General features: G+C 41.7%; 1 protein-coding gene across 2 annotated transcripts in view; it reads left to right on the top strand.

Annotated features, from left to right (window-relative positions):
* slc35f3b (solute carrier family 35 member F3b) overlaps nucleotides 1-23,499 on the top strand; it is a 45,019-nt gene extending 21,520 nt beyond the window's left edge. Inside the window, exons 1-7 of one of the 2 annotated variants that reach the window (XM_041050698.1) lie at nucleotides 4,798-4,873; nucleotides 14,483-14,825; nucleotides 18,379-18,598; nucleotides 20,921-21,046; nucleotides 22,634-22,826; nucleotides 22,942-23,031; nucleotides 23,258-23,499. In XM_041050698.1, coding sequence (XP_040906632.1) covers nucleotides 4,798-4,873; nucleotides 14,483-14,825; nucleotides 18,379-18,598; nucleotides 20,921-21,046; nucleotides 22,634-22,826; nucleotides 22,942-23,031; nucleotides 23,258-23,499 — 1,290 coding nt within the window. Of the gene's footprint in view, nucleotides 1-4,797; nucleotides 4,874-14,482; nucleotides 14,826-18,378; nucleotides 18,599-20,920; nucleotides 21,047-22,633; nucleotides 22,827-22,941; nucleotides 23,032-23,257 lie in introns of those variants that run through there. The other variant, XM_041050696.1, reaches the window with a different exon arrangement.
* Nucleotides 23,500-26,131: the final 2,632 nt, after the last annotated feature.

The following is a 26,131-nucleotide window of genomic DNA, read 5'->3' as shown; positions in this document are numbered from 1 at the left end:
AAAGTTCAGAGAAGATAGAAACTTCACTCAAATGTTTTCTTGAGAAAAGAAATTACTGAAATCATCTCATCTAAAAGAGAACACTGTCAATATTTGGTATAAATATTAATCACTGCAGCATTAAGATTCATAGTAGTATTAAAATTAATTGACCCATTTAATTTTTTGGTATGCATAACCTCATGTGCTTTGCTCATACAGCAAAACTTGATGGAAAACTTGCAAAAAGTCCCCTAAAAAAATCAAGCTAGTTCATTATTTACAATGTCGTTGTGCAACAATATTCTGAGTCTGTAGCCGTGCTAACATCTCTGTGAGCGGTGCTTGGAGCTAAAGTCTAACTTTAGCATGGAATCAACAAAGTTGGGACTATGAATGTATGCAAAAAATTCATTGCAGTCTACCCCATAGTTGTTGAGATATTTCAGTCTGGACCAAATTGTTGGACCAACAGACTGACAGACCGACATTAAAGCCATGCACTGCTGATATCATGGCAGCATTTAGCATTATCTTTGTCTGAGTGGTAATGGAAGTCTCACTGCTGAAAGCTGTAGTTTTGCACTAATTTTTATCCATCAAACAGAAAGAGATTTTGTGTCCCTCCTGACCAGAGTAATGACTGTTCAAATGTCAACTTTTGTGAGTGATTTTTGTTTATGCTGGTTTTGAACACAAATGTTAAGGGAATAAATCTGACTTTTGTTATGTGAAAGTCCAAGACAGATTACACCACTTGCTGTCTTGTCAGACACACTCAGCTCTTGTGATACCGTGGCCAGTGATGCAACTGTCACCAAGCTTCATTAATTTCATCTGAGTTAGGCTTACATTAAGTAGTCGTTACTGGTGTTGAACAATTGATTAGTCTTAAATCAGGATGAGCTGTGTTATTGGATAGTAAAATCCGATAACAAATCTGTTAATGCTTTGGAAAAGAGGCAGCTACAGCAACAGCTCTGACACTGTGCCCAGCAGATGCTGTACGCAAATTAAGCCGGACATATTTACTCACATTGGCTCTGTTAGCTCATTTAGATCAAACAGTGAGAAATCATTTACTCTTACACACACCTTTCAGCACTTTAAGTCAATCATCTTCCACTATCAAGTGCAGTCAGATTTGCAGCAGGAGCACTTTTATGCATAATCAATAAAACTGATTTTCAGACCACCTCATTTTCCTTCTTCCCATCCTGCTCTGCAGGATTACAGGCAACAGCTGATTTGTAATTGTTAGAGTGGTGAGTACAAGATGTGTGTGTAGCATTTGGATCTCCAGATGAAATCAGTGTTACCTCCAATTAGTTTAACTTCTTTATAGTTCACATTCTTACTCTTAAGCTCTGTCTTATGTATGCATTTTTTTTTATTTGTCATCCCATCATGTCCAACATGATGATCTGAAAGGTCTCACGTTTCACATGTTAGCAGCATGGCTTTATGAATGCAATACAAGTCATAGCATTTAGCTCAAACCAGCACTGTGCCTAAGTACATTCTCACTGTAGACACTTAGTCCTGTGTTTATGAAGCAACTTTACTACTACTTTGCCCAAACACAACATAGCCTAGAACAAATAGCTGTGGACTCAAACTTATGCACACATTCTCATTACCAGTCATTTCATATTGAAACTGATATGTTCATTGTGCTTATTTCAATCAATGAAATTTCCTTTAAATCTCAAAAGACAGGTCAACTTTTCCATCAAATACTTTTCATACCTAACAGCGTTGTTGTTTAAAGTTCCATATTCCTTAATATCCTTTATAGTTGTATTTATTTTGTCCCAAAAAACATCACTATGTTTGGTTGATTCGACAATAAGCAGGAACAGCACTGGTTATTTGACCTGGAAAATGGCTACTATGGTTTCCCTCATTATTCAGCATGAGCAAACATTTAAGAAAAAATTCAAGCCTCTCTTTAGAGCGCACTACAACCTTCCACTGTCCATGAAAGAATAATCGCCTCTTGTCCCTGATCTGCTTCCATCCGTCTCTGGGTAGAAACAGGGATTCAGAAGGCTGTGCTGATGCAGGAACCTCAAAGGATTTGGCTTTTTGCACTTCTTTATTGCTCACAAATGCTTATACTTATTCATATACAGTATGTGAATGTGTGTTCGAGAGAGAGTTGTCATGTGGTGCCTCGCATGGATTGGTTTTGATCCTCCTCCGTGCTGGCAGGTAAAAGTCTATGAGTCACTGACTGGGATCTTGTAATGATCTCACCCGCTCCACCTATTTCCACCTCCCTGTCTTCTCTATCAATAACAGCGAGAGCTCTCCGACCGAATCTTCATGTTCTTACCATACTAAGCTTCTGAAAATTGACAACATTAGTTCCCAAAGACAGCTGGCAGCTGCAGAGCCCCCAAACGGAACTCACACAGACGCTGACAAAAAAAAGTGATGTGGAATCTTTCACTGCGAACACACAACACAATATAACACACAGGTGACATGTTTATAATGTTTATCCATCAAACATCCTGTACTGCCCTTTTAGTTCGTTCGCTGTGACTTCTTGCACCTCATCCATTAGCTCCCATCTGCTGTTCCTGACGTTTCCCATTTTCAAACCCAAACACAGGAGGAGTGGGGAGCAATGGAAAACAGCAGAGGATCCAGTGGATTTTGTTGCTGAGGGATGTCAGAATGGGTCTGGGCAGAGTGTTTTTAGAGCTCCCTGTCCTAGTTAGGCTGGGCAGGGGATTCTACCCTGAGTGTGAGGTAGAGTCTAAGCAGTGAATTATTCAGTGCAGCTTCCTTGAGGCATGCTCATACTCAGCGGCTTTTACAGACACATGCAGAGCGAGTCACTGCGGACGCATGTATGCAGGCCTATGTCTTTAAAGACATTAAAGCAGGGTCATGGGGACGGCAGAGGCATTCTCAGATCAATACTCAGCCGTTCAATTTGTACCACTGACAGCCGATCTGCTTTCCTCTGCTGAATTATCTGTTTGTGTATAATGGATTCTCGGGAGTAAAACATAAGTGACACGTGAAATGACATGATAAAGATTCACAGAAAGGGCATCAGGCACAATTTCAGCTGACCAGCTGTGAGTTGGACAGCTCTTAGTTTAAAAGTGTTATGAAACTCGATGTGAAACTCTGAATTGTCACTTCAGCTTTCAAAACCAGCTTTCTGTTGTTGGTAGAACGAGTCATAACAGACAAGAGTCACAGGACACTCAACAATGTGTTCGACACCTCTCATCCCCCCTCATAGATGAGCCTGAAAATATCACTGGCGAAGTCAAACACAGGATATGTGTGCAGTTTATTGCTACTGGTTTTGATTGTATTAACAATCAGCCTTCAGTGTATTTCTATTCTAAAATTACTTAATATTAATTTTCATTGTTAGACACAGAGTCCATCTTTCCCAGGCTGGATTCCTATGTACGGTGGATTCACAGGAAACTGTTGCTGTTTGTCATTTTATCTCATTTACTATTCTCCCGCTTACACCACATCAGAGCTGTATAAAGTTACTGTTAATGCAAACTGAACATTTCCAGCGTCACCTACAGTACAATGTGAGTTTGCTTGGCTGCACTGTAAACAGATAAACTAGTTGCTCTTCTGTTTTCAGACAAAGCAGATGCCTAGTTAGTGTGTACTGTAGTATTAAGCTGCTTTCACTACCAGTAACCATAGCTATCACCAAATGAACTGGGGAATCAAATACTAAGGGTTATATTTCAGTCCATCTGCAACTACCTAATGATCATATTATCTTTCAATTAGGGTGATTAATTTGATATTTAATTTTTTTTTTTTAAGTATAGCCGAATTCATATTCTCATGTGTCATCAATAGAACAAAACCAATAATTAACAAAAGTTCTCTTGCTACTAATTGGATTTTCAAAATTAATTGTGGATAATATTCCTTGTTCACTGAGAACATAAAATTATCTACACTACTACCATCAGACTATGCCAAGTAATGCATGTGAAGAACCGCATCACCTTGAAGACTATTTTCTGGGCTATTTTCAGATTAAACTAAAGGCAGTTCACACACCAGCCATAAAGAAAAACTGAACAGCATGAACACGAGAAACAGCTTTAAAGCCAATCAATAGGCTGTATTACCAAGTGGGGTCTGGGGACTTCCAATGAGCCTTAATTGCAGAGATTCCATGTGGTCCCCATAAAAAAAAAAGGATTAACTCGTTTCATTACATTTTAATTCGTTAGAAACCGCTCCAGTTAGAGTGTTTATGGGCTAAACACCCCACACACACTGCACTGGTGCCATCATATCTGTCACAGGGTCCATTTATAGCCCAGAGTTTGCCTGCACGCTGCCAGGTCAGTGCCTGCGTCCAGTCAGTCCCATGCAGAGCTTCCTCAGCCCAGGAGGGACCACAGCCGCAGGGGGTCGGGTAGGACAGCCTGGTAAGACTGCCTCGGGACAGGAGGTGGTGGGTGGTGAGAGGCGGTTGCGATGTTGTGGGGGGGCTGATGGATGTGTGACGCTGGCGAATTGCAGCAATTGTCAAACTGTACGTGAGGAGAGACCAACCAGGACGCACTGGATACAGCAGATTTGGGGAGGGAAGGCAAGTGGAGGAAAGGGGGTGGGGGGATACGACAGAGGTAAGAAAAAATATATAACATCAACAGGGAGTTGGATGGATGCAAGGGGACAGAGAGCAGGAGACCGGCTCTAGAAACATCAAGGGTCCCATCAAGAGGTCTGGTGTCTGCACCAATTCAGCTTCAGGGATGTAGTCGAAGCGGTTTAGAGCTCAGCCCATCCGAGCTCATCACCATGAAGAAACACTCCGCAAGGGTTGCCCCGCTGTCCGCCTGCAACAGTCCGGTGCTCACCCTCACCAAAGTGGAAGGTAGGGAGAGTTCATATCCATTTAAGACCCGACTGCAACCCCGCAAACTGGGGCTGCTCTTTCTGCCAGTTGGGGCTGCCTGTTGTATGTGAGTGTGTATGTGTGTGTGTGTTTTTTTTTTTTAATTCACAGAATACTCTAAATTTAGAAGCACCAGTCTGATAGAAAGAGCATTTCAGCTGAAATATTTTTTCACTGCTCCCTCCCTTTTTTTTTTTTTGCAAGACAGGGATCAACTTTAGAAAATCTTACCGCGAGCGAGATGAAACAACACGGGAATCGACCGAGCGCGTAACTTACCGTTAAAATCTATGGTGCGACATTTATGCAAATCTTCCAGTGTCCTAATCCAGTTTATGCACATAAGTGCAAATGGAGTCGGAGTTTTAATCCCATTATCCCTTTTATTATTTTCTGCGATCGTGTGATTTTGCTGAAAACCAAAATGAAAGGCTGGAATACACACGTATTCTCCAAATTACTACGTTATTGACGCATTGATTTTATTTTTTATTTATTTATATGCTGGCCTGATGAACACTGTGCTAAATTTATTGCTCCTCAGGGAGGGTCTTAAGTTGTTATTGCAGCAGGGATTCCCCTCCACCCATCACAGACTGTAAGAGTTAACAGCTAAAATACCACAGCATCAACCCAGCCGGGGCAGCTGGGACACGAACTCGGCAGTAAACATGTTAATGGTCCCTGTAAATGCTCTGTCAGGCTGAGCCACAGTCTGTCCATAAGTGGCTTGCTTATATGGGGTCTCCTTGCTTTTTTATTTATTCTGAGAATTTCCCCCTGATCTGCAGGAGCACAATTAGGTTACCTGCTCACATCATTAAGGGACAACTCCTCTGTGACTGCTTGCATGTGTGGTGTATTGATGCCTAGTGTGTGTTGCTGCATCACTCTCAACACGCCTTTTGCCAAAATGTCAGTGTAGCTTCTAAAAAAAATAAAATAAAAAAAAGCTGTTTTAAAGATATATTTGATTAAAATGTCAAATATGAAAACAGTAACATGTGCAATACAATATCTGTGAAACTGTTTACCTCTCACTCTGTAAAAGTTTCTTTTTTTTTGTCAAAACTTGAGCTACAGAGCGTGCTGACTAAGACTTGTCAGTGAAGCTTAACTGTCTACGCTCCAGCTGCTTGGGAGTGCACAACAGTCTGGGGTATTAGTATGAAAATAACTGAAAATACTTCATTATTCATAATTTATGACTAGACCAGCTGCTAGAATATAAATGAGGGATTTTCATGCTGTTTTATACGGACACTGCAGAAATCTATCAAATTAACTAACAGGATTCTGTAGCTGTTTCAGCTGTGTTTCATAGATTCGGTCAGTATATGACATTATGGATCACCGCAGAATAATTACTGCTGCTGGATCACCAAAGATTTTAGGCTGATGTGAATGTCAACTCAAAATATTTAATTTTCAGACTAACTGAGATGGTTGGTTGTTATTTAACGAGCTTCTCTATACAGAATTAACTAAAGCTATGCTATGACATAAGGCAGTGGATGGAGAAAGGATTGTAAATGTGTGTGTGTCTGTTTGCGTTGGGGGGTAACAAACAGACACACACACTGCTTTGAAGGAGAAGGGAATCACAGGGGGCCACATCGGATCAACACACAGCTTTTCAGAGACTCTGCTGCTTATGTAACACCAGCTCCAAAACCTCTGTTCTCCTCACTTGAAACCTGGGCCTGACTGTCAAAGAGTTTTGTTTTGTTTTTTCATTTTGGGATCTTCTTGGGTTTTTCTTTTCCATTCAGTTCCACGTAGTATTAGTGTGGCAGTGCACAGTCGTTCAACAGAGAGTACAAGACTGAGCAGATGTAGTGACGTGCAGCCAAACATAATTCAGAAGTCTAATTTTCTACATTCAGATCTGAACATGGAATTCTGGTTTTCCTTCAGTTGTCTGTCACTCGAGCTGCTAGCTTTGATTTGCTTTGAGACAGAGGTGAAACCACCACCAATCAATTTCGGCATCAGATTTAATGGAGCAATTGTTATCTTGAGGCTAGCAACACAACAATCAGTCATCATCACCCTGTTCTTTTATAATGCTGCTTGATTTTGTTCTGTAATAGAAGTGCATTTCAGGGAACCTTCTTCTATCTCCTACAGCCACAAATTTCATTCATTGTCTTCGTCTGGAGTATTTACCTCTCCTTCTGTGTGATCTTGTGACAAGTTTACCCCAAGCAGCAGCCCGTGGACGATGATTATTGATTTCTTTTTTATTTATTTATTTATTTTTAATGCATTTCCAGCAACAATGTCTTTGGGGAATGTCTGTGTTGTTCCTGTGTCATCAGAGTCAGGGACGAGAAGTTCATAAAAGTCCCTTTAATCTCAGTAATTTCATTGCGCACGCTGAAACAGAACAGACGTCTATAAAAGTGATTCAGTGTACATTCAGTGTGTCCCCCAGGAAGATGGTCATATTTCACCAGATGCTATTGGGGGCACACTGAACCTTTCCCTAGGCCTCTATACAACTGACCTCAGATAATAACCATTGAATTATAGGAAATTATAACTCTTCACACACAGGAGTAGAGCGTTAGTGAGGTGACAAATTGTTTTTGGATTAAATAGATTCGATATATTTTATGAAAGACCTTCATTTTATTGTGGACAGTAAAGCAGTTAGCTTTATTCTGTCTGCTTCAAGATTTGAAAAATGTTTTCAGAAATGCTGGACAGGCAAGTAACTTCGCTGTGTCTCTGTTGCTGTAACGTTGGTTAATTTAACCCGTCTGTCCTGCGTGTCGTTCACAGTTCAGGAGTTTCATCTTTAGCTTAATGAAAGCACAAGAACAGCATCAGAACAGCATCATTTACCACTGAACTAAAACTTTAATGACTTTGTCAAGTTTAGACAAGGAACACAAAAACATGAATCATCAGTGTTTAACACAAAAATAGCATGACATGCTTTCTTCAAGCACATTTACAAAGGACATGAATAGAATCTTGCATCTTGTACTCATTTACATGTGTCTTATTTGTATGTAAATATACATTCGTGCTGTGTGTAAATTGAAACAACCTCAGTATGGAGATGAGGCTGCATCTGCCAAAACAAAGGTCAGACATACAGCACATGTATGTTTAATCTGCGTCAGTGCAGAGTTTTCCTTTCCAAGCTCCATTAAAAGGTTACTTTCATCGTTTGAAGATAATTGGAGTTGAATTTGAAGGTAGTCAGAGGAATAAAAGCGAGGCTTCTTCTTCAGTTTAAATCCTTTTAAAGGCAAGTGAAACCTTTATTACTCCATAAGTGTGCAATGAATACACAATGACCAGGCTTTTATTTTATTGAGAGGCCTAGCTTTTGATTAGGTTTATCAAATGAGGTTCAATTGAACAGATGGATTGATGTTAAGTGCTAAATGGATGCATTGTATAATTTCAGTTGAGGTTTGCTGCCATGACTTTCTTGCTGCATGTCTCATTTATATTTCTTATAGGAAAATGCCTTCTGTAACAGTGTAGTAGTGTTTCATCTTTGAGCAAAATCCTCTTCAAAAAAAAAAAAAAGTGTAAAGAGGAAGCTCTAAGCTGTAATCCTAAACTGAGGGAGCTGATCCGAAAGCTTTCTTCAGGGTGCAGGATGGATGCCCATTCTCTCCAAGAGTCCAATGCAGCCAGTAGACCAGATGTTTGTCCAGGTTTGGTTTGCTTAGTAGGCTAATTATTACAAAGCTGAAATAACAAAATATTTCCACCATGGTGCAGCAGACATAGTAACTGCGACCAGCCCGGAAACAGTGTCAGCAAAAAAAACGTGTGCTGCATGTTTTGTTGCATTTCATCTGAAAATGAATGAGTTGGCAGTCACCCCCCCCCCCCCCTCCCCAGTCCTGTTTGATGAAATTCCCTTTTTCTTTTGATACCATTAAAAAAACTAATCAATCCAAACTGTTGGGGTCATTTTACAGCAGTGATGTAATGGTAAGATGTATTTGAAAATAGCGAAGTCTTAAGTCAGGTTTTTGTACGCCTGATGGAGCCCCTGCGTCATCAGTGGCCTTGGGGTGCAGGGAGTGAGAAAAAACGCTGCCTGGGCAGACGCTCAAAGTGTACACCTGTGGTGGTTGCCTATCCATTACTTCAACAGGGACGCTGTGGCCAATCTTTTAAATATTGATTTGTCGCGGAAAGTGCTGGGACTCTTGCCAGTCTGTTAAACTGCAGGCCAGTCGTGCTGTATTCACTGTGGAAAGGGACTGCAAGGGAGAGGGAGGGAAGCTTCAAGACTGGGGGAATATACTGTTGGGCAGCGTGCACAGTGCCAAATATGAGTAACTGCTATTCTCTGCTGTAACACACAGTGCACAGACACACATAAACACACTCTGCTTGCTTGCTTGCTTGTGCGCTGTGTTTTGTCATGTCACTAACCAATGAGACATCAGAGGGCCCCAGCATTGACCTGTATCATGAGCGTCTGTTGAACCAGCTGGGCAGGCCAGGGCAGTGACAAACAACAAGTTTGCTTCTCGGTGAGGAAGTTGCTCCGTTGTCCTTTGAGGTTGAAGGAGAAACCGGTCAGGAATTAAGGAGAGCAGGATCAGTTAACAGCTGTCCCGCCCTTGTCTGCCCTCCTGGGCGTTTGTCCCCCTCGGCCCATGTGGTCCCACCTATCAGCTGGTTGAAGCGGCAGGGTGTGTTTTCCGCCTGTCTCTCTGTTGTGTTATTGAGTGGGACAGGCTTGTCAGATGAGCCTGCTCTGGTGTGTTGAAAGGCCTCTGACTGACAGCTTGGCCTGACCAAGCTGTCACAGCCAAGTATCACAGGCTCCCACTGTCTGTCAGACATCGAGATTACAAAGACAGTGACTGCTGTCTGTCTACGTGGTACCTGTCTCTCTGACTGTCTGTCTGCCATCACCGAACTACCATCTGTCCATAAATGTGACATTTGTAGTTGATAGTTCACAACAACTTCCTAGAAATTGTCTTTTCAAACAACCACAGACTAGCATCTTTTAAAGACTCCACCCTTGACTTACATGTCAGAAGTGACAAACCCAATAAGCCAACATGCGACTGAAGGATTTATTTTTATAAAGGTATTGATTCAGTGATTGATTCTGTGTGACAGCCAAAAACAAGTTTAAAGACAAACATTGCATTTGTTTTTCACCCAGAATATTACATCCAAAAGGTTACGTTAAAGGATCAGTTCACACAAATTGGAAAAAACTTATTTTCACTCACAGTGCCTTCAGTCACAGCCATGCAGATAGTTTTGGTTGAGAGCAGAGATTTCTTTGGATAATCCACACAACACACTGTCAACAGGGATTATTTCTTCTCGCAAAGAAAAACTGCTCACATTAATGTGAACTGATGCTTTAAGGTGATGATTTAAGTGTTTTATGTAAACTGTGTGCGCAGCCAAACCAGGACTGCGCATTATAATGTTTGATTATGAGCATGACAGAGTGAGTAAGTTGCACCAGTCAGTTCATATTCACCACCAAGCAGAGACCCATTAGACAGTAAGACAAGGAGAAGAGTTCCTCTGAAGTGTGTATCAGTGATTGATCTGTTTACCTTCTTGAATCACTGAGGCAGAGCGCTGCAGCGCACTCTCACTCCCACAGAGGTGTCGCCCAACAGACAAACCTCTCTCTCTTACCTCAGTGTCTAGTTGATGTTCCAGTGAAGCACTCCCAGTAGTTGTAATGACCACCCTGGCAAACCAACACGAGCCCGATGCCATCGTCTCTGCCGCCTGCGAGGGTCTTTGTTCGCGCTCTGGGACAATCAGGGCAGCAGAGAGAAAGAAAGTGAATGGTGTGGGCGGTGGCCCGTTCAGGGAGCCACAGCAGAACATAGCGGGGCTTTCTCGGCGAGTCATGGCCAGGTTCTGTGAAGTGTGAGAACAGGCAGTCAGGCAGGCCTCTGCTGGCACGTTTGGGATTTGCAGCTATCAGCAGGAGAGATCTGCACTGCAGAGTCTGCAGAGGGAGGGAGGAGAGCGGGAGTGGGAACAGGGCTGGTCGGGAAGCAAGGGACGCCTGTGTAGAAAAACTGGAAAACTGTCTAGGTAATGGCCAGATAAATCTCAACACCAGTCAGAGCACTTCAACCTTACACTGAGTGGGATGTATATTCAGTCTATGAGGTGCTCAGTGTACTAAAAGACTGGAGGCAGACAAATGACCACATAAGATAAAGATTGATTTATGGTGCCTTTAGGGCTAAAGAGGCCAATTCATCTACAGAGGTGTTATCCAAGACAAGTGTTTTTTTTTCTTCGAAAATGTAAATTAAGGACAAGAACGTTCTGTGGTCCAAGCATGGCTAAAATAGTAAGAAATATGATACTGTCTGTCAATAAGTGCTTTAAGTATCAAAGCAGAATCTCCTAACACCTTCTCTCCTCCTGAGACCACCTTTTACCTGTGCATATTAAATCCCATGGTGTTACTGTGCCTTAATTCAGCAGAGTGTTTGGGTTGAATACATTTGAGGAGGCAACAAGGAGAAGCAGTATACGGCTGTCAGAGTTGATCCAAAGCTGATCCTACAGGGATGCCAGACACTTTCTTCCTGTCTCCAGCGATTTTGCAGATGCCTGTTAGGTTCATTTAAGTACATTTGGACATAGAACGTGAGCGAATGAATGGAGGTATTTTCATCTAGCGTTAAATCAAGCATATTTTCTAATGCCGTAATATGCAACTAAACCTAATCTAAATCTGTTTTTGTAAGCAAAAGGATGAGATTAATTGTGAAATATTACAAAATAAAACTCACTAAAAGACACCAAAGATTGCAGTGAAGGCTATTCACTGTACTGCAGTCAATTTAGTGTCACAGGGATGACCTTGATAGTTGACATTTGATGACAAACTGATAAGGTTAAGAGCTTTCAGTTAGTCATTTAGCTGTTACGGAAGGAGACTCTTTCTGGGTGTTTCAGTCATGGTAATAATGGCTTCAAATGTCATTAGCGGGGGAGCCTTTCTATCTCTCTCAGCCACTCTACTGACCCAGCTCTCTCACACCGATGAGTTCAGCAGAGCTCCATATTGTTCATCACCAGCAGTCAAGGTTGATACAGTATCATTAGTCACCGTCAGGCTAAATGTGAAAGGAGTGTGCTGTCTTTAAATCATAGAGTCAGTGCTTCATTGGGTAACCAATGAAAACATATTGATGTCTCAGCATTTAATCACAGAAAGCTTTAATTAATTATTCATACAAGTGTGTTTCATTTAATAAAGAGGGTTCAGTGGTACCAGATTCATTGAGGAGTGCAGGGTGTCTGATGGGAATATCACAAATGTCGTCATGACACTTCGCTAAGTGTGTTCACATGTGCCAGAGCTGGAAATGCTTAGCTGGGCACCCAGTGTCTCTCTGGGGGCCAGTTGGCTTGGCCCATCGCTGCATTTGGAAGATTAAACTGTGCTGCAGTACGGAGCAGTGGCCAGGGCCACGGGATGTGGGATGGAGGCCCAGGAAGGACAAAAGCCGCGCAGCATAAACAGGAGATGACCTTGAGAATGAGACAGAGGCTTGGAGCTCAGAATAGAGAAACTTAATTCTCACGCTTGTGCCCAAGAATTTGATAGACATCCACATGTTTGTCTCTTGTGTCTTTTTTTTTTCCTTTTTTTTTTGGTCTTTGCTGATTCATCATTTCAAAGTAATAATAGACAATGATCTTGAATCATCTTTCATTGCTGTCAAATTTTGCCTCAGGGCTGTCAGGGCCGTCAAGTGTTTTTGCGGCAGCAGGGAGCAGCAGTTCGGGATGCCCAAACAGTACAGTATAATTACATTTTAATTGCATCGCATTTAAATATTTATTTACTTTCTGCAGTGGAGAAACAGAATAAGAATCTCTTGTGTATTCAGCGGGGAGCCTGGGGAAGCCGGGGCATTAGCATGAGAGGCGATAGTCATCAGGGAAGTTAATCTGTGATATGATGAGACCACCTGGCAAGGTCAGAGGCAGCTTTGCCAGGAAGAATAAGTCGGCTCATTGGTCGTGATGGATGCTCTCTTATACAGGTCTTTTACCTATTTATTTTAAAATATACAGCAAGCTGCTTATATTAGACAATAGGCGTCCTTTTGATTAGACGGATTACATTAACATAAAGAGAAGAGAGCGTTGTCAGTGCTGTGTGGCAGTAAACTGACACAGGACAACTAAAATTAAATGAGAGAGTTCAGCGTCCTGTCGGTGCTGTACAATAATCATTTTCACAGTTTACCTCCGGCTTAAGCAAGATTTATTCTTGTCTCACTGAGGCCTTTTGAAGTTCATTCTGTATTCCTGTCAGCAGTGTACAGTGCAGATGAATCGGCAACAGGCTCCCTGCGGCACATCATTACCTCTGGAAACACCATTAGGGACATCCCCCCATTTTTAACTAGTTGGAAGGCAGAAAACTACAGAAGATGCATGGTTTCATATTTGTCATATCTGTTATGAAACAGAGCTGATGTAAGGTTGTTGTCTGCTGTTTTGTCCTCTCACTTCTCTAATTGTAAAGTTGTGGTGTTGTTGCAGTTTTGTTCTTTGTGGTGAAATTATAGCTACAAGTTCCGTTTGGCTCAAAGAGCAAATGATTTATTTCGGCTTTTCTGGTGATACTTTGTTATGGTTAGCCTTAGCCAAGATATGCTAATAATACACAATGTCAAAGAGAGATAAAGGAAGCCAGATAACCTGTCTGAACGAATGTGTGCTGTATGACTAATGTAACGGTTGTTATCAGTAGAATAAATGCCCATGTAGACGAACAGTGAACCCGAACAGTTGGAAGATTGTATTAAATGTTGCGTTTGAACTTATTAATTTTTATTCTTTCACACAAGACTTTAAAGCTATAACTGAATTGTTTAGAGCAGGCAAGAGACGATGTATCCATAGGTAAGTTCAACAACTCGAGGAAACAAAATGACCTTGGTGAGTGAATCAGGGACACAGAGTGGGTGTGAGTGGGACAGAAAATGTCTCGCCAACACTTTGCTTCAATCCGCCCATTACTGAAGAAGTATGGAGGCTATCAGGTTTTGACGTGAGCAATAGAAAGTTAAGTGTTATACGTGCCTTTGAGTGCTCGGGAAAACACACACACAGGTCATTGTAACTCATGAGGTGGAGAAGAGGTCTTGGATATCAGAACTGCCCTCTTTTGTCCTCTGTTTGGCTGCCGCCTGTCACACCCGATCACCATATTTTTAACTCGGATGTCTGATTGATTACCTTCAAGTTCAATTAAACTGCGAAAGCAGCTATTTTTATCTGGAAAAAGATGGCAGGACATGGGAGACCAGAGGACAGATAAAAGATTCTTCTGTGTAAGCTCTTTGTTCACATGTGGTGCAAATAATGTATATGCATATATGAATGTATAAAGCTAATCTAGGTTTTCTTAACAACGTCAGAACTAATAGAAATATAGTAAGTACAAAGATGAATAATATAGTTTAGTTTTTAGTTAAAATTCCCTCAGCCAAAGCAGTAAAAAAAAAATACTGATCATAGAACACAGACATAACAGTGTATTTATCTGTCGGTCTAACATTTGCCTGCGTCCATCTATAGGAGAAGACCGCACCAGGGAGAATGTCGTGGGCACCACAGATCCACAGTCGGCTGGTGGCGCGGCAGGAGCAGAGTCTGGCTCCAACAGACGGAGGCTCCACTGCTGCATCAGAGTAACAACTGTACAGGTGCGGAAGGCCCTGTGGGGAGTCGCCATGGTGATGTGTGTGTGCTCGTCCTGGGCAGGCTCCACCCAGCTGGCCAAGCTGACCTTCAAGCAGTTTGACGCCCCCTTCACCCTCACCTGGTTCGCCACCACCTGGAACTGCCTCTTCTTTCCCCTCTATTACATTGGCCACCTGTGCAAGAGTCCAGAGAGGCAGACGCCCAGACAGAGATTCAGGTGAGAGGACTGTCGCTGCATCAGAGCAACACAAGCAAGCAAACTTTATTTATATAGCACCTATCAAAGCAGAAGTTAGGGAGTGTTTAGGAGAAACAGGAGAAATAAGTGAACAACCTACAAAGTCAACCAAAGAAAACAACTGGGTTTTGATTTGGCTTCTCTAAGACCTTGTGGGAGGCTGTTCCAGAGTCAAACGGCAACAACAACAAAAGCACAAACACGATGTTTGACCTTGGAACAGCTTCAATTCCCTGTTCTGAAAAACAGAGTCTGCTGCCACTGGTCACAGCAACTCCTTTAAATACAACATTGCCTGACCATGAAATCCCCTGTATTTATAAAGTTAGATTTCAAAATCAATTCAAAAACTCAGAGGAAATCAGTGCAGAGAAGCAAAAACTTGAATAACATGCAATGGATGTTGTATTATAAAACCAGCGATCGATGGTGTGTCGCTTTAATTTTTTGGTTTATTTCATTGGTAAAACTGCGTTGTTGTTTTTTTATTTCCTTCTTATTGTGATGGCTAACAGGCCGGACACACACATTGTGATGTGACATCAAGTTAGAGAAAAATATCAACAGTAAATGTCAAGTCAGCTTCAAAGAGCGTTGCTTTCTTACATTCACATGTTATGCACAGACTTCAGCTGTCATACAATTTCACATCTTAGAGGAGGAAGCAATTTTCCCGACCTCAGCAGCCTCAGTAGACCAGAATGCCATGCAGTCATTAGAAATCATTTTATGGAAAGTTGCTTTCTCAAATAGAAGTCGGCGCTGGAATGCTCAGGAACATTCTGTGGAAATTGTTGAAAAGCCTTGGGGGGAAACATATGAATGCAGCAGTTGCAGCCTCAGAAGGGGCCGCAAGACAAACCTGAGGAGTCATCACATGAGAAACAGACTTTCCTTTAATCTCTGCCATGTTCTCTTGTAAATTATTGGATAATTATACTTATATCAAGTTCCATACGAGTAGTAGTAATTCTGCTGCAGCAAACAGAAAGAATGTATTCCTGAGTGCTTTAGAGGAGCTTTCAGAGTTGAAACAGACCATTAATCATGGTCTTTAGACAAAAGTCTTATCTCCGCTACCTGCTAAGCTACTTTGCTGCAAAGAGACAAAGAGGGTGGTGGGGTGGAAGAACCAGGGGGGTGTCAGCTCTAAATTTCTGATGCACCTCTGTGACGTCATGCTTCTTTTTTTGAGGGCTTACACAGGGATCTGGAGCTTCCACTGCTCGGCCAGAGCTGATGTGCTCCGAATATCAAACACTTGTGTGTTGTGTGTTCGTGTGTTGTACCTGCTGGTGAATCTCAGTGTCTCAATGCAAAGAACTGGAGACCAAGAGTTGATATTTGTAATAGTATGCCCTGTCTCTTTTTATAAAACGGTGGCCAAAGTGGAGGAAAATACCTATTACACTGGTAATAGCAGGCTTCTCACTTCATAGATATGAGCGGAAAGGATTTTCACTGTAAGAGGCAGATGCTCTTTATTACACTGTATCTGCTCATGAGGTGAGAGTTACCTGACAGACTGTAGCTGCAGGAAGCAGAAAGATAAATAAAGATGGAAAATACTTTCATTAGTCGAGATTTAAATTTCACTCTTGACCTCGGAAACAATAGGTTGTCAATAAATAAATGAAGTGAAATAACTAACAACAATAATAACAATAACAATAATGTCTACTTACTATTTTTTTTCCCTTGGCTTTTAATTGCATCTCACAGGCTTGCAGTTGTGTAGCTGTTCAACTGCACAAGCTCCATCTGCTAAGGAAGAAAAAAGACAATAAGTAAACACTGAGTGAGGATTTTAACTTTTCAAACATTCATGAGTAATGTAGATAAACATAGAACACAACAGCTATTACAAAAAGACCATCAAACTACAGTACAATTATGAAATATTTGCCATCACTTGATTTTGATTTGCTCACATCAGAGACTCACTTCCTAATCTGAAATGCATTGGCTTTAAAGTGTAACTGCTGACTTTATAAGCTGCTAGATGCATTAAAACCTGCTTCCATGACACCTTCCTCAGCTACATTGCAGAGCTAGACGTTTCTCTAAGGTCAGTACAGATTACAGGTCTCACAAGTGCCACAATAAAAAAGAAACAAACAACACAGCTGTTGTTGGGTTGGATTTGACGGTGCTGTATCCAGTGTCTGTAATAAAATGGTGATAGACTTTAATGTGAGTGTCACTGAATTAGTGGGAGAAGTGTGATTTCTTTAGTGCAGACTCAGCTCTGTGGAGCTGATTCGTAACAATGCTGCTCCTCAGTTTCCAGCACGACACTCAGGCAAATGTGTTACCTGCCACTCTTCAGTTTATTGCTTCTTCATCACTTTCACAGCCCCAGATGCTTTCAGGGTAAACTGTGTAACTTAAGAGCGCTGTAAACAGTAGCAGTCAAAATGCCAGTGTCTCAAAAGTTCAGTAATGTTATATTTTGACTCACTGGGGGGGAGGGGGTTCATGTAGTTTAGGAGTAGGGTAAATATTTCTTGGCATCACCGCAGAGGGACACAACAGGAGAACATTTCAAAATATAGTAACAGAGTGGACAGGATCACTATCAAGTGTTTTCATACTCGTACTGCCACTGTTTTTTTTCCTATATTACACAATGCGTCACATTGACTGTCAGGCCAATAGCTTCAGACTGTCAGCTTTTATTTAAGGACGTTTTCATCTGTTTTGAAATATTTGAAAACCCTACAGCTCTCTTGTGTGTAGTTAAAAAGGGGATAAAATCATCCATAGTATGTGATAAAACTTCATACTTGGCCAGGAATACAGCCCTTGAAGATGAGTTGAAGTCACTTCTTCAAGATAACAAAATGTCCCCAGACTGACTGACTGTTCATCACAGTTTTGCTTCTAAAGTATGTCCATTAAGACTGAACTGACTATGATTCTTCCTTATATACTGAGTTTAAGCACCAGAAACAGTTATTTTGCGTATGTCCCATTTGTATCACCAGTATCTGTGCGCTACACTTTACTCTCGGGAACATCACAAGTGTGTGAAGATTGACCCAGTGTGGGCAAACTGTAAAATCAAAAATACATGGCACAGTTTGAATAATGCATTATTATATTGTTACAGTCTCCTTTCCCCTCCACAGCAGCTGCCTAGACTTTTACTTACACTTGAGCGAAACAGGGAATAAAAGGTTTAGTTTCAAGCTGAATTTTATCTCAAAAATAATCTACTTCGATGCCTCGTGGCTGATCTGATTGCATTTGTAAATATTTACTTATTTCTCAAGTAGAGTGAAGTTGGTCCCACATGCACTGTGATTCAGTGTTCATTTAGATGTAACTGTTATAGTGGGAATTGCTTTACACACTCATCACAGATTGGAGTCTCTAGTCTCTCTGGTAGCATTTGTTATGGCGGAGCTGTTTATATCCATAAACATTGATTAAAGTCCCAGACCGTAATAATATTTATCAGCTCTTGAATTAGTTATATCACATTTTTCAATATGCTAACACTCTCGCTCTGCATTATGCTTCTCCACAGGGAGTGCTGTAGGTTTTTCGGGGACGACGGGCTGACACCCAAGGTATTTTTCACCAAGGTAGCTCCCTTTGGCCTGCTGTGGATCCTCACCAACTACCTGTACCTGCAGGCCCTCAGGAAGATCAACACAACAGACGTGTCAGCGCTCTTCTGTTGTAACAAGGCCTTCGTCTTCCTGCTCTCTTGGATTGTACTCAGAGACCGCTTCATGGGGGTCAGGGTGAGTACATCTGCATGCATGTGTGGGTGTTCACCTCTAATAAACAAGATAATAACAAACAAATGAAAGTCATTTGCATAATGTGATTGCTACAGCTTCATGTAAAATAATAATATACACAGTTCCCATTACTGATATTTTCCATGTGTCCATGAACTATTACTGCTGCTTGTATGAGGTTACATATTATCATATTGTTTCTTGGGAACCACTGTATGAAGCGATATTATCTTTTAATTGGATGTTTTACCCCCTTAATGTTGAACAGCACAGAATCAGATGGACTAAATTCAGTTAAGATTAGAGCTTGACCAGTGCTGGACTTGAGGCTGATTCAAAAAAAAAAAAAAAAAAGAAATTACGTAAATCTTGTCACATACTGATTATGATTATTCCACCAAATAGTGATTTTACCATCTCTGGTTGATTCTGTTTGATCAAAGAAGCTAAAGTTTCCTGCTTTTAAAAGAATCAAGCAAAAATTAGAGAAAAGCCAGCGAAAAAAATATCTTTTTTGTCGCTGAAGTATGTTTTCTGTGTGTATGTATCACCTCCAATATGCAGTTCACTCGTGATGACAGAAAATTCAGTGTATACGACACCCAAAGGAATTCCAAGAACACACTGTACTCAAATGTGTGAGCTACACAGCACAGCGCCACCGACTAGTGAGCGTATTACCTGTGTGACAGCATGATGTCCCACCAATGATCGCTTTGTCATTCAGATGCGCCTCCTGGTGTGTGTGTGACTGCTCGTGAGCGCTTACACGTTTGTCACTGTATTTTCCTGGATGAGGGGAGAGAAGCAGAAGTATAAGGCTTTAGCTTTGTGAATTAAGGTATCTCCTGCTCTCCTCCCTCTGCACACCCTTTCATATCTGCAGCCATGCTGCTTTCCGCAGAGTGGATTTCCCCCTTTTTTCTTCCGCACACTCCCAACCACCCCATCTCTCCCTCTCTCCCCCCACTCCCCACCCCCATCATCTGCGATGAAAGGCCCCAGTAAGAGACAAATACTGTAATAATCCTGCTTCTCTCTCTCTCTCTCTCTCTCTCTCTCTCTCTCTTACTCTCTCCTCTCTCTCTTCCTCTCGCCTGCTTGGTGGTGGGGATTGCAGTGTTTGGATGTCTGCAGCAATGCAGGGGATCTTGGATGAGTTTGTCATGAAAGTGAAGGAGGAGAGAGAGAGAAATGGGGGAAGCTAAATCATTAACAGGGATGAGGGTTGTGTCAGTGATGTGTACAAAAAGAAATGACTCTGGCTTATTGGTTCAATTTGGCAACAGCAGAGGCAGAATGGAGTGTATAAGTTAGAAAATAAACTGAAGAGTTGTTTGGTCAACGTATGACATATTTTGGTTTTTAGATTCTTAATCCGTGTGCACATACTGCCGTAATAACACAAGCAGCTCAGTGTGCAGGTGTCATGATCCTTTCCCCCTCTGCCCTTCACATTGTGCTGAAACATCTCGAGAAACTAAAACACTAACAGATGCAGGGTCGCTGACCCTGTAAGCAAACGGTCCTACGCTAGAAATGAAAGGTGTAGCTGTGACTGACAGGAAGCCTGCAGTGCAGAAAGAGCCATTTTGCCAAAGGTGCCCAAGGGCTTTGGCCAAGCAAAAACACACGGCTCATTTATCTTCCTGACACCTCCTTAATACAGAACTAATCCACTCAGCTGGACTGCGCCCTGTCCCTATCGCTGTTCTTCAACCCGTTCACTCCCCCGTGTACAGTTAGGACCACATGCTCTCAAACGTATACAGCAAAGACGAATCCTGTGAATGCAGTAAAACATAACTGAAAGATTTTCGTCCGGGCTCTTTTAGGTTGATTGAGAGCAGGATGAAACAGATGGTTTAATGCCGCTGTGAAGCTGTGATAATCGCAGAGGCAGGGAGTGGGCGTGAGAAGTGGGGGGGGTTGCTGGATCCACGGGGGGGTATTTGGTTTGTAAACATGATGGCAGTGCAACAGAAATCAATGTCTGACAATCAGGCCAACACTATAAAATCTCAGAACAGATTTCATTATGTGCCTGTGTTTGGCTGCATGTGAGAAAATACCAAATCATCAGTCTGCTGAAAATACACTGCTATAAATTGCTATAAAATAAAACCCACGTATTAATTATACCATTTACAAGCCTTGTCCTGTGAGGCTTGTGATTTCTGCAGTGAATAACAAAGTGGAGGCCATGTGTGCCTGCTGTGTCCCTACACAGCAGTAACGGCTCACGCGTCTTTATCACCACACTGTGAGCAGCATGTCGCCCATCCGTCTTTCACTGATGTTCCTCCTTCTCTCTCCCTACAGATAGTAGCTGCTATCTTGGCCATAGCAGGCATCGTAATGATGACCTATGCTGATGGATTCCACAGCCACTCGGTCATCGGCATCACTTTGGTCGTGGCCTCTGCTTCGATGTCAGCGCTCTACAAGGTATTTGTTTGCATTGGATCAATTGTAAATACTGTTATTAATAAGCTTGTGTGCTCCCATAAGCCACACTTGTAGTGACTCTTTCATTTGCAGTGGAACAAAGAAAATGTAAAAATAGCTAAACATATGTATGAAAGGTCTTGTCTTATATAAGAAATCCTGGACTAGTTCCCTTCCACTTATGTAACCAGGTGGCAGAAGACAGGAGGAGATTATGAAATGAAAGACTCAGCTGACAGAAGCATGGGATATGAGTGTGTCTGGCTTCTGGCCTCAGGCTGTGATGCCCTGATTAAAGAGGTTACAGGACAGGTACCTACAGTGCATTCAGAAAGTATTCACATTTTGCATTTTACACGTTTTGCAGCCTCGTGCTAAAAGTGTTTAAGTTCATTTTTTCCCTCATCAGTCTACACTCATTGCCCCGTAATGACAAAGCAAAAAGAGAATTTTATAAATGTATTAAAAAGAAAAAACCGAAATATCACAGCGACACAAGTATTCAGATGCTGTGACACTGGAAACTTAGCACAAGTGCTTTCTATTACTCCTTTGAGAGGTTTCTCCACCTTGATTAGAGCCCACCTGTAGTAAATGCCATTGACTGGATATGATTTGGAAAGGCACACACCTGTTTATATAAGGTCTCACAGCTTACAATGCATATTAGATTAAAAGCAAAGCCATGAGGTCAAAGGAACTTCCTGCAGAGCTCAGAGACAGAATCGTGTTGAGGCACAGATCTGGGGACGCCTACAATAAATTTCTGCTGCATTGACGTTTCTGAAATGGAAGAAGTCTAGAACAACCAGGACTGTTCTTAGAGCTGGCTGACTGGCCAGATTGAGCAACTGGGGGAGAAGGGTCTTGGTAAGAGGACTAAAGGACTCTGAGACTGTGAGAACAAAGAATGATGAAACCAAAATTATCTGGCCTCAGTTGTAAGCATCATGTCTGGAGGAAACCAGGCACCGCTCATCACCTGCCCAATACCATCCCAACGGTGAATCATGGTGGTGGTCAACATCATGCTGTGGGGCCAGAGCCATGACTTGAACCCAACTGAACATCTCTGGAGAGACCTGGAAATGGCTGTCCACTGAGGATCTGCAGAGAACAATGGCAGAAAATCCCCAAATCCAGGTGTGCAAAGCTTGTGGTGTCAAACCCAAGAAGATCACTGCCAAAGGTGCTTCAGCTGAATACAGAGTAAAGGGTCCGAATTCTTATGTCAATGTAATGTTTCTTGTTTTTTTTAAATAAATTTGCAAAAATTTAGTTTTCTCTTTGTCATCAAGATGTGTTGAGTGTAGACTGACAAGGGGAAAATGAATTTGAACAATTTTAGTACGAGGTTGCAGCATAACAAAATGTGAACAAGGTGAATGCACTTTATGTTTTGATGGGGTTCTGCTCTCCTCTGCCCAGCTGTCTGGGCTGCCTAATGTGATAAACAGACAGCAGCAGCCCTGTGCCAGAGACATGGTAGGTACTTGGCAGAGGGTGCACCCTCTGCAATACCCCGCTGCTCCTTAGGGGGGCAATTTCTGTTACATCGTCACTCTTGTTCTTCTTCTTCATCTTCAGGTGCTCTTCAAAATGGTCCTGGGCAGTGCCAAATTTGGTGAGGCTGCACTCTTTCTCAGCATTGTTGGAAGCGCCAACTTTGTTTTCATCAGCTTTGTGCCAGTCATCCTGTATTTTACACATGTGGAGTACATTGGCTCACCTGAAGACATCCCTTGGGCCTACCTCTGTGGGGTTGCAGGCCTGCTTTTTGGTATGAGAAAATGCCATATGACGCAATATAGTGCATACACCCGATACTGTAATGAAGTTTTGTGGTTTGACATCATCAGTGTGTGGTTTTCTGCTACTTCTGCTTGTTCTCACAGCTTTCAACATCCTGGTAAACTTTGGCATTGCGATAACATACCCAACATTAATCTCCCTTGGCATCGTCCTAAGTGTTCCTGTAAATGCCAGTAAGTGTCTTGGCTTTCCTTTGAGACCTAACTTGTTTGTTTGAAGGAAAAAGGATTTCAAATTGGCTCCTTTTCACTGTATACTTTGTCATTTTATGTCAGACAGTCATATAATCTTCAATCTATATTTATTGTTCACATTAATCTTATAAATGTTTGATTTTTCATTACAATATTTACAAACTACTTCATACACTCCTTCTAATACATTCTCATAATTTCACAGTGGTGGACCTCTATACATGTGAAATTCATTTCAACACAGTGCGCCTCATTGCTGTGTTCATCATTTGCCTGGGCTTCCTCATGCTGCTGTTACCGGAGGACTGGGACCAGTGCATCATCCAGCTCAGCACCAAGCTGCGCAAACGTGACGAGCCAGCAGAGGGCAGTGGAGAGGCAGGCGCCACCACAGGGCTCAACTGGAGAGGGAGAACCAGGACCTCCATGTCAACATTTGCACATTGACTCCATGAAATATCACCATGCAGACACAGAGACACACACACACACACAAACACAGGGAGGTAGACATATTAACACATCTTAGCATCGATGTTGGGACATTTGACCTGTCTGGTCTCCTACCCTCTCTTTCACACAGCTCCCTGGGGAGCTGGGGATGGGGGGGAAAAAAATATTTCGGACTGCCCTCTGATCAGTAACATTTCAGCCTATAGGGGAGATGCATAAATTGCGTATCACTCATTTGCCGTCCATTCCACTCAGAGGTTATCTGAGTTGGTGCATGGACTCATATCAATTGTAATCCTTCTTACCCTCAAAAAATTATCAGGTAGAACTGATTGAGTCATGTATTAATTTTGCTGTACCTCCTAATCATTCCATTGGTTCCCTACATCCTTGTACCTGGGAAGACTTGCCAACTTGCCTGACACTTTTCCAGCTCTGAGAAGAAAGATGTGACTTTTTTTTTTTTTTTTTTTTTGAGGAAGGCCTAACACCTTGTGGACTTGCTGGCTTTAAAACATATACACATGTACACACATTTAAGATCCAAAGAAGAATGCCTAAAAATGCTGAATGCCTGAAAACAAAAGGGAGGCCTGCAGCGGCATCCCTCAGGTGTAAACTTATGTCAAAAATACCTGCCTTTTGTGCACTGTACATAGCTGTATTTCACACCTTGGAGGTCCTGGAGCTGTGGACCCGATGGTCTCATCTGGTGTGAAGGGGCCTGTCTGGGCATCTAAGGATCAAACTGAGCTGAAGAAGCTTTCACATTGCCTCACTCTGTTCATTCTGAGAGAAGAGGTCAGGTCCTTTTTCTTTTTTTTTTTTTTTTAAACCACTCTGATTGGCCGCCTGTGGTTATGTGCTTTCCTGGGGTTAAACTCCTGTTCTTGTCAATGCTGGCACCCATTGCTCAGGCCTACAGTTAAGTCACAAGATATCTAAAACCAGTATCTCTATTGCATATGTTTTTAATGCATGAGCTGGTTGAGATTTGTTTGTCAAAAAAGTTTGAGTGCTGTCAGCCCATCCATAAAGCATTTGCCTCACATTTTCTGTGGCTGAGACACTGGCCGCAAACACTATTAACAACTTATTATCCAGGCAACGCAGGTAACACATGTATTTACATGTACTGTCACTCAAATAATATTAAACTTTCACAATTAATGCTTCAGGTATATGGATGGGTGGACTAAAAGCACTATCAGCTTATAATAAGACATGAAAACTTGGAACAACCACTTTAATAACTTTGAACGTCAAACATAGCTATCACTGAGCCTCCCTTTCAATTCCTATCACATTTAACTTTTTAGACTCATATGCACACAAACCAATTTGCGACAATACTCAGTAAAATCGTTTTATTTCTGGAGAAAACAACAGACAGCAGATGAGAACTGTCTGACCGTGGCTTGAGGAGAGGCGTGTTTGACACATTTGTCCAGCTCTGCTCTTTGTCAAAAAGTCTCACTGTATCTGTTTTTCATTTTTAATCACATTTCATGAGGCAAGTTAACAACCGAGATGAACCTGGGAGCGACTGAGGCGCACGCCCGGTAAAGCGACTGGTGGAAACTCTGCCTTGTTGTGAATGTATGAACATCACTCGACCACACATGCTCGCTACGTGCTATCTGTTCTTCACAGTGCCACCACAGACTGCTGCGGAGAGACTCTTTAATACTATCCTTCTTGTACTCATCTGACTGAGTTGCATTTTTTTGGAACAAACTCTTGACGCATCGTACCAGACTTTTTTATAGATTTTTGCATTTGGTTGCTGACTAACCTTGAGAAACAGCGAGCGACACCTACAGGATGAGCATGCACATACTGTAAGAGCAGATACGGCTGACAAGTCCACTTCACTGCCTTTTCTTTGTTTTGCAATAGAGTACATTAGCACTGTTTCCCATTGTCATTCTCTATGACAATAAATAATAATAATGTATTCCTCTGGAATTATTGCTAGACATAAATGTAAACCTTTGTAAGGAATGAAGATTTTTACACTGAGATGCAACATATGATTATCACATTTGAGGAAGAAATATTTAGAGCGTGAATAAATGATGGGTTTATTAGATCTACTGTTGGATGTCTTCAAGTGTAATCACATGTACTATATAAAAGAATTCTTTTCAATACATTCCCTTGTCCAGGTTTGTTATCTCCTCAGTGTTGTAGTTCTGTGCTTCGCAATTACTGATAACTGCAAATGGCTCCCAGCAAATGCGGTGATCTCAACTAAGCTGAAATGCTTAGATGATTAACTGATCAATACAAAATTAATCTGCAGATTTTATGATACTCTTTTAATCGTCTTAGTCACATCTCAAAGATTTGCGGTCCCAGCTTGTCAAATGGGAGGATTTTCTGCTTTTCTTTGTCTTGTGTGATAGTAAACTGAATAATTTGGAAGTACTGCTCAGAAAAAGCAAGACATTTGAATATGTCAAGTTCAGCTCTGGGAAACTGTAATGAGCATTTTCTGTATTTTTATAAATAAAAATAGTGAATGTAATTATGTAATGTAATTATTAAAATAATCAATTACTTTATTAATCATTTAAGCTATTTTCTTGAGCAAAAATACCAAAAATATCACTGATACCAGCTT

Source organism: Toxotes jaculatrix, chromosome 11 (assembly GCF_017976425.1).
Source record: "Toxotes jaculatrix isolate fToxJac2 chromosome 11, fToxJac2.pri, whole genome shotgun sequence".
Classification (NCBI taxonomy): Eukaryota; Metazoa; Chordata; class Actinopteri; family Toxotidae; genus Toxotes; species Toxotes jaculatrix.
The sequence above is the reverse complement of the archived record's forward strand: the minus strand, read 5'-3'. Positions and strand labels throughout refer to the sequence as shown.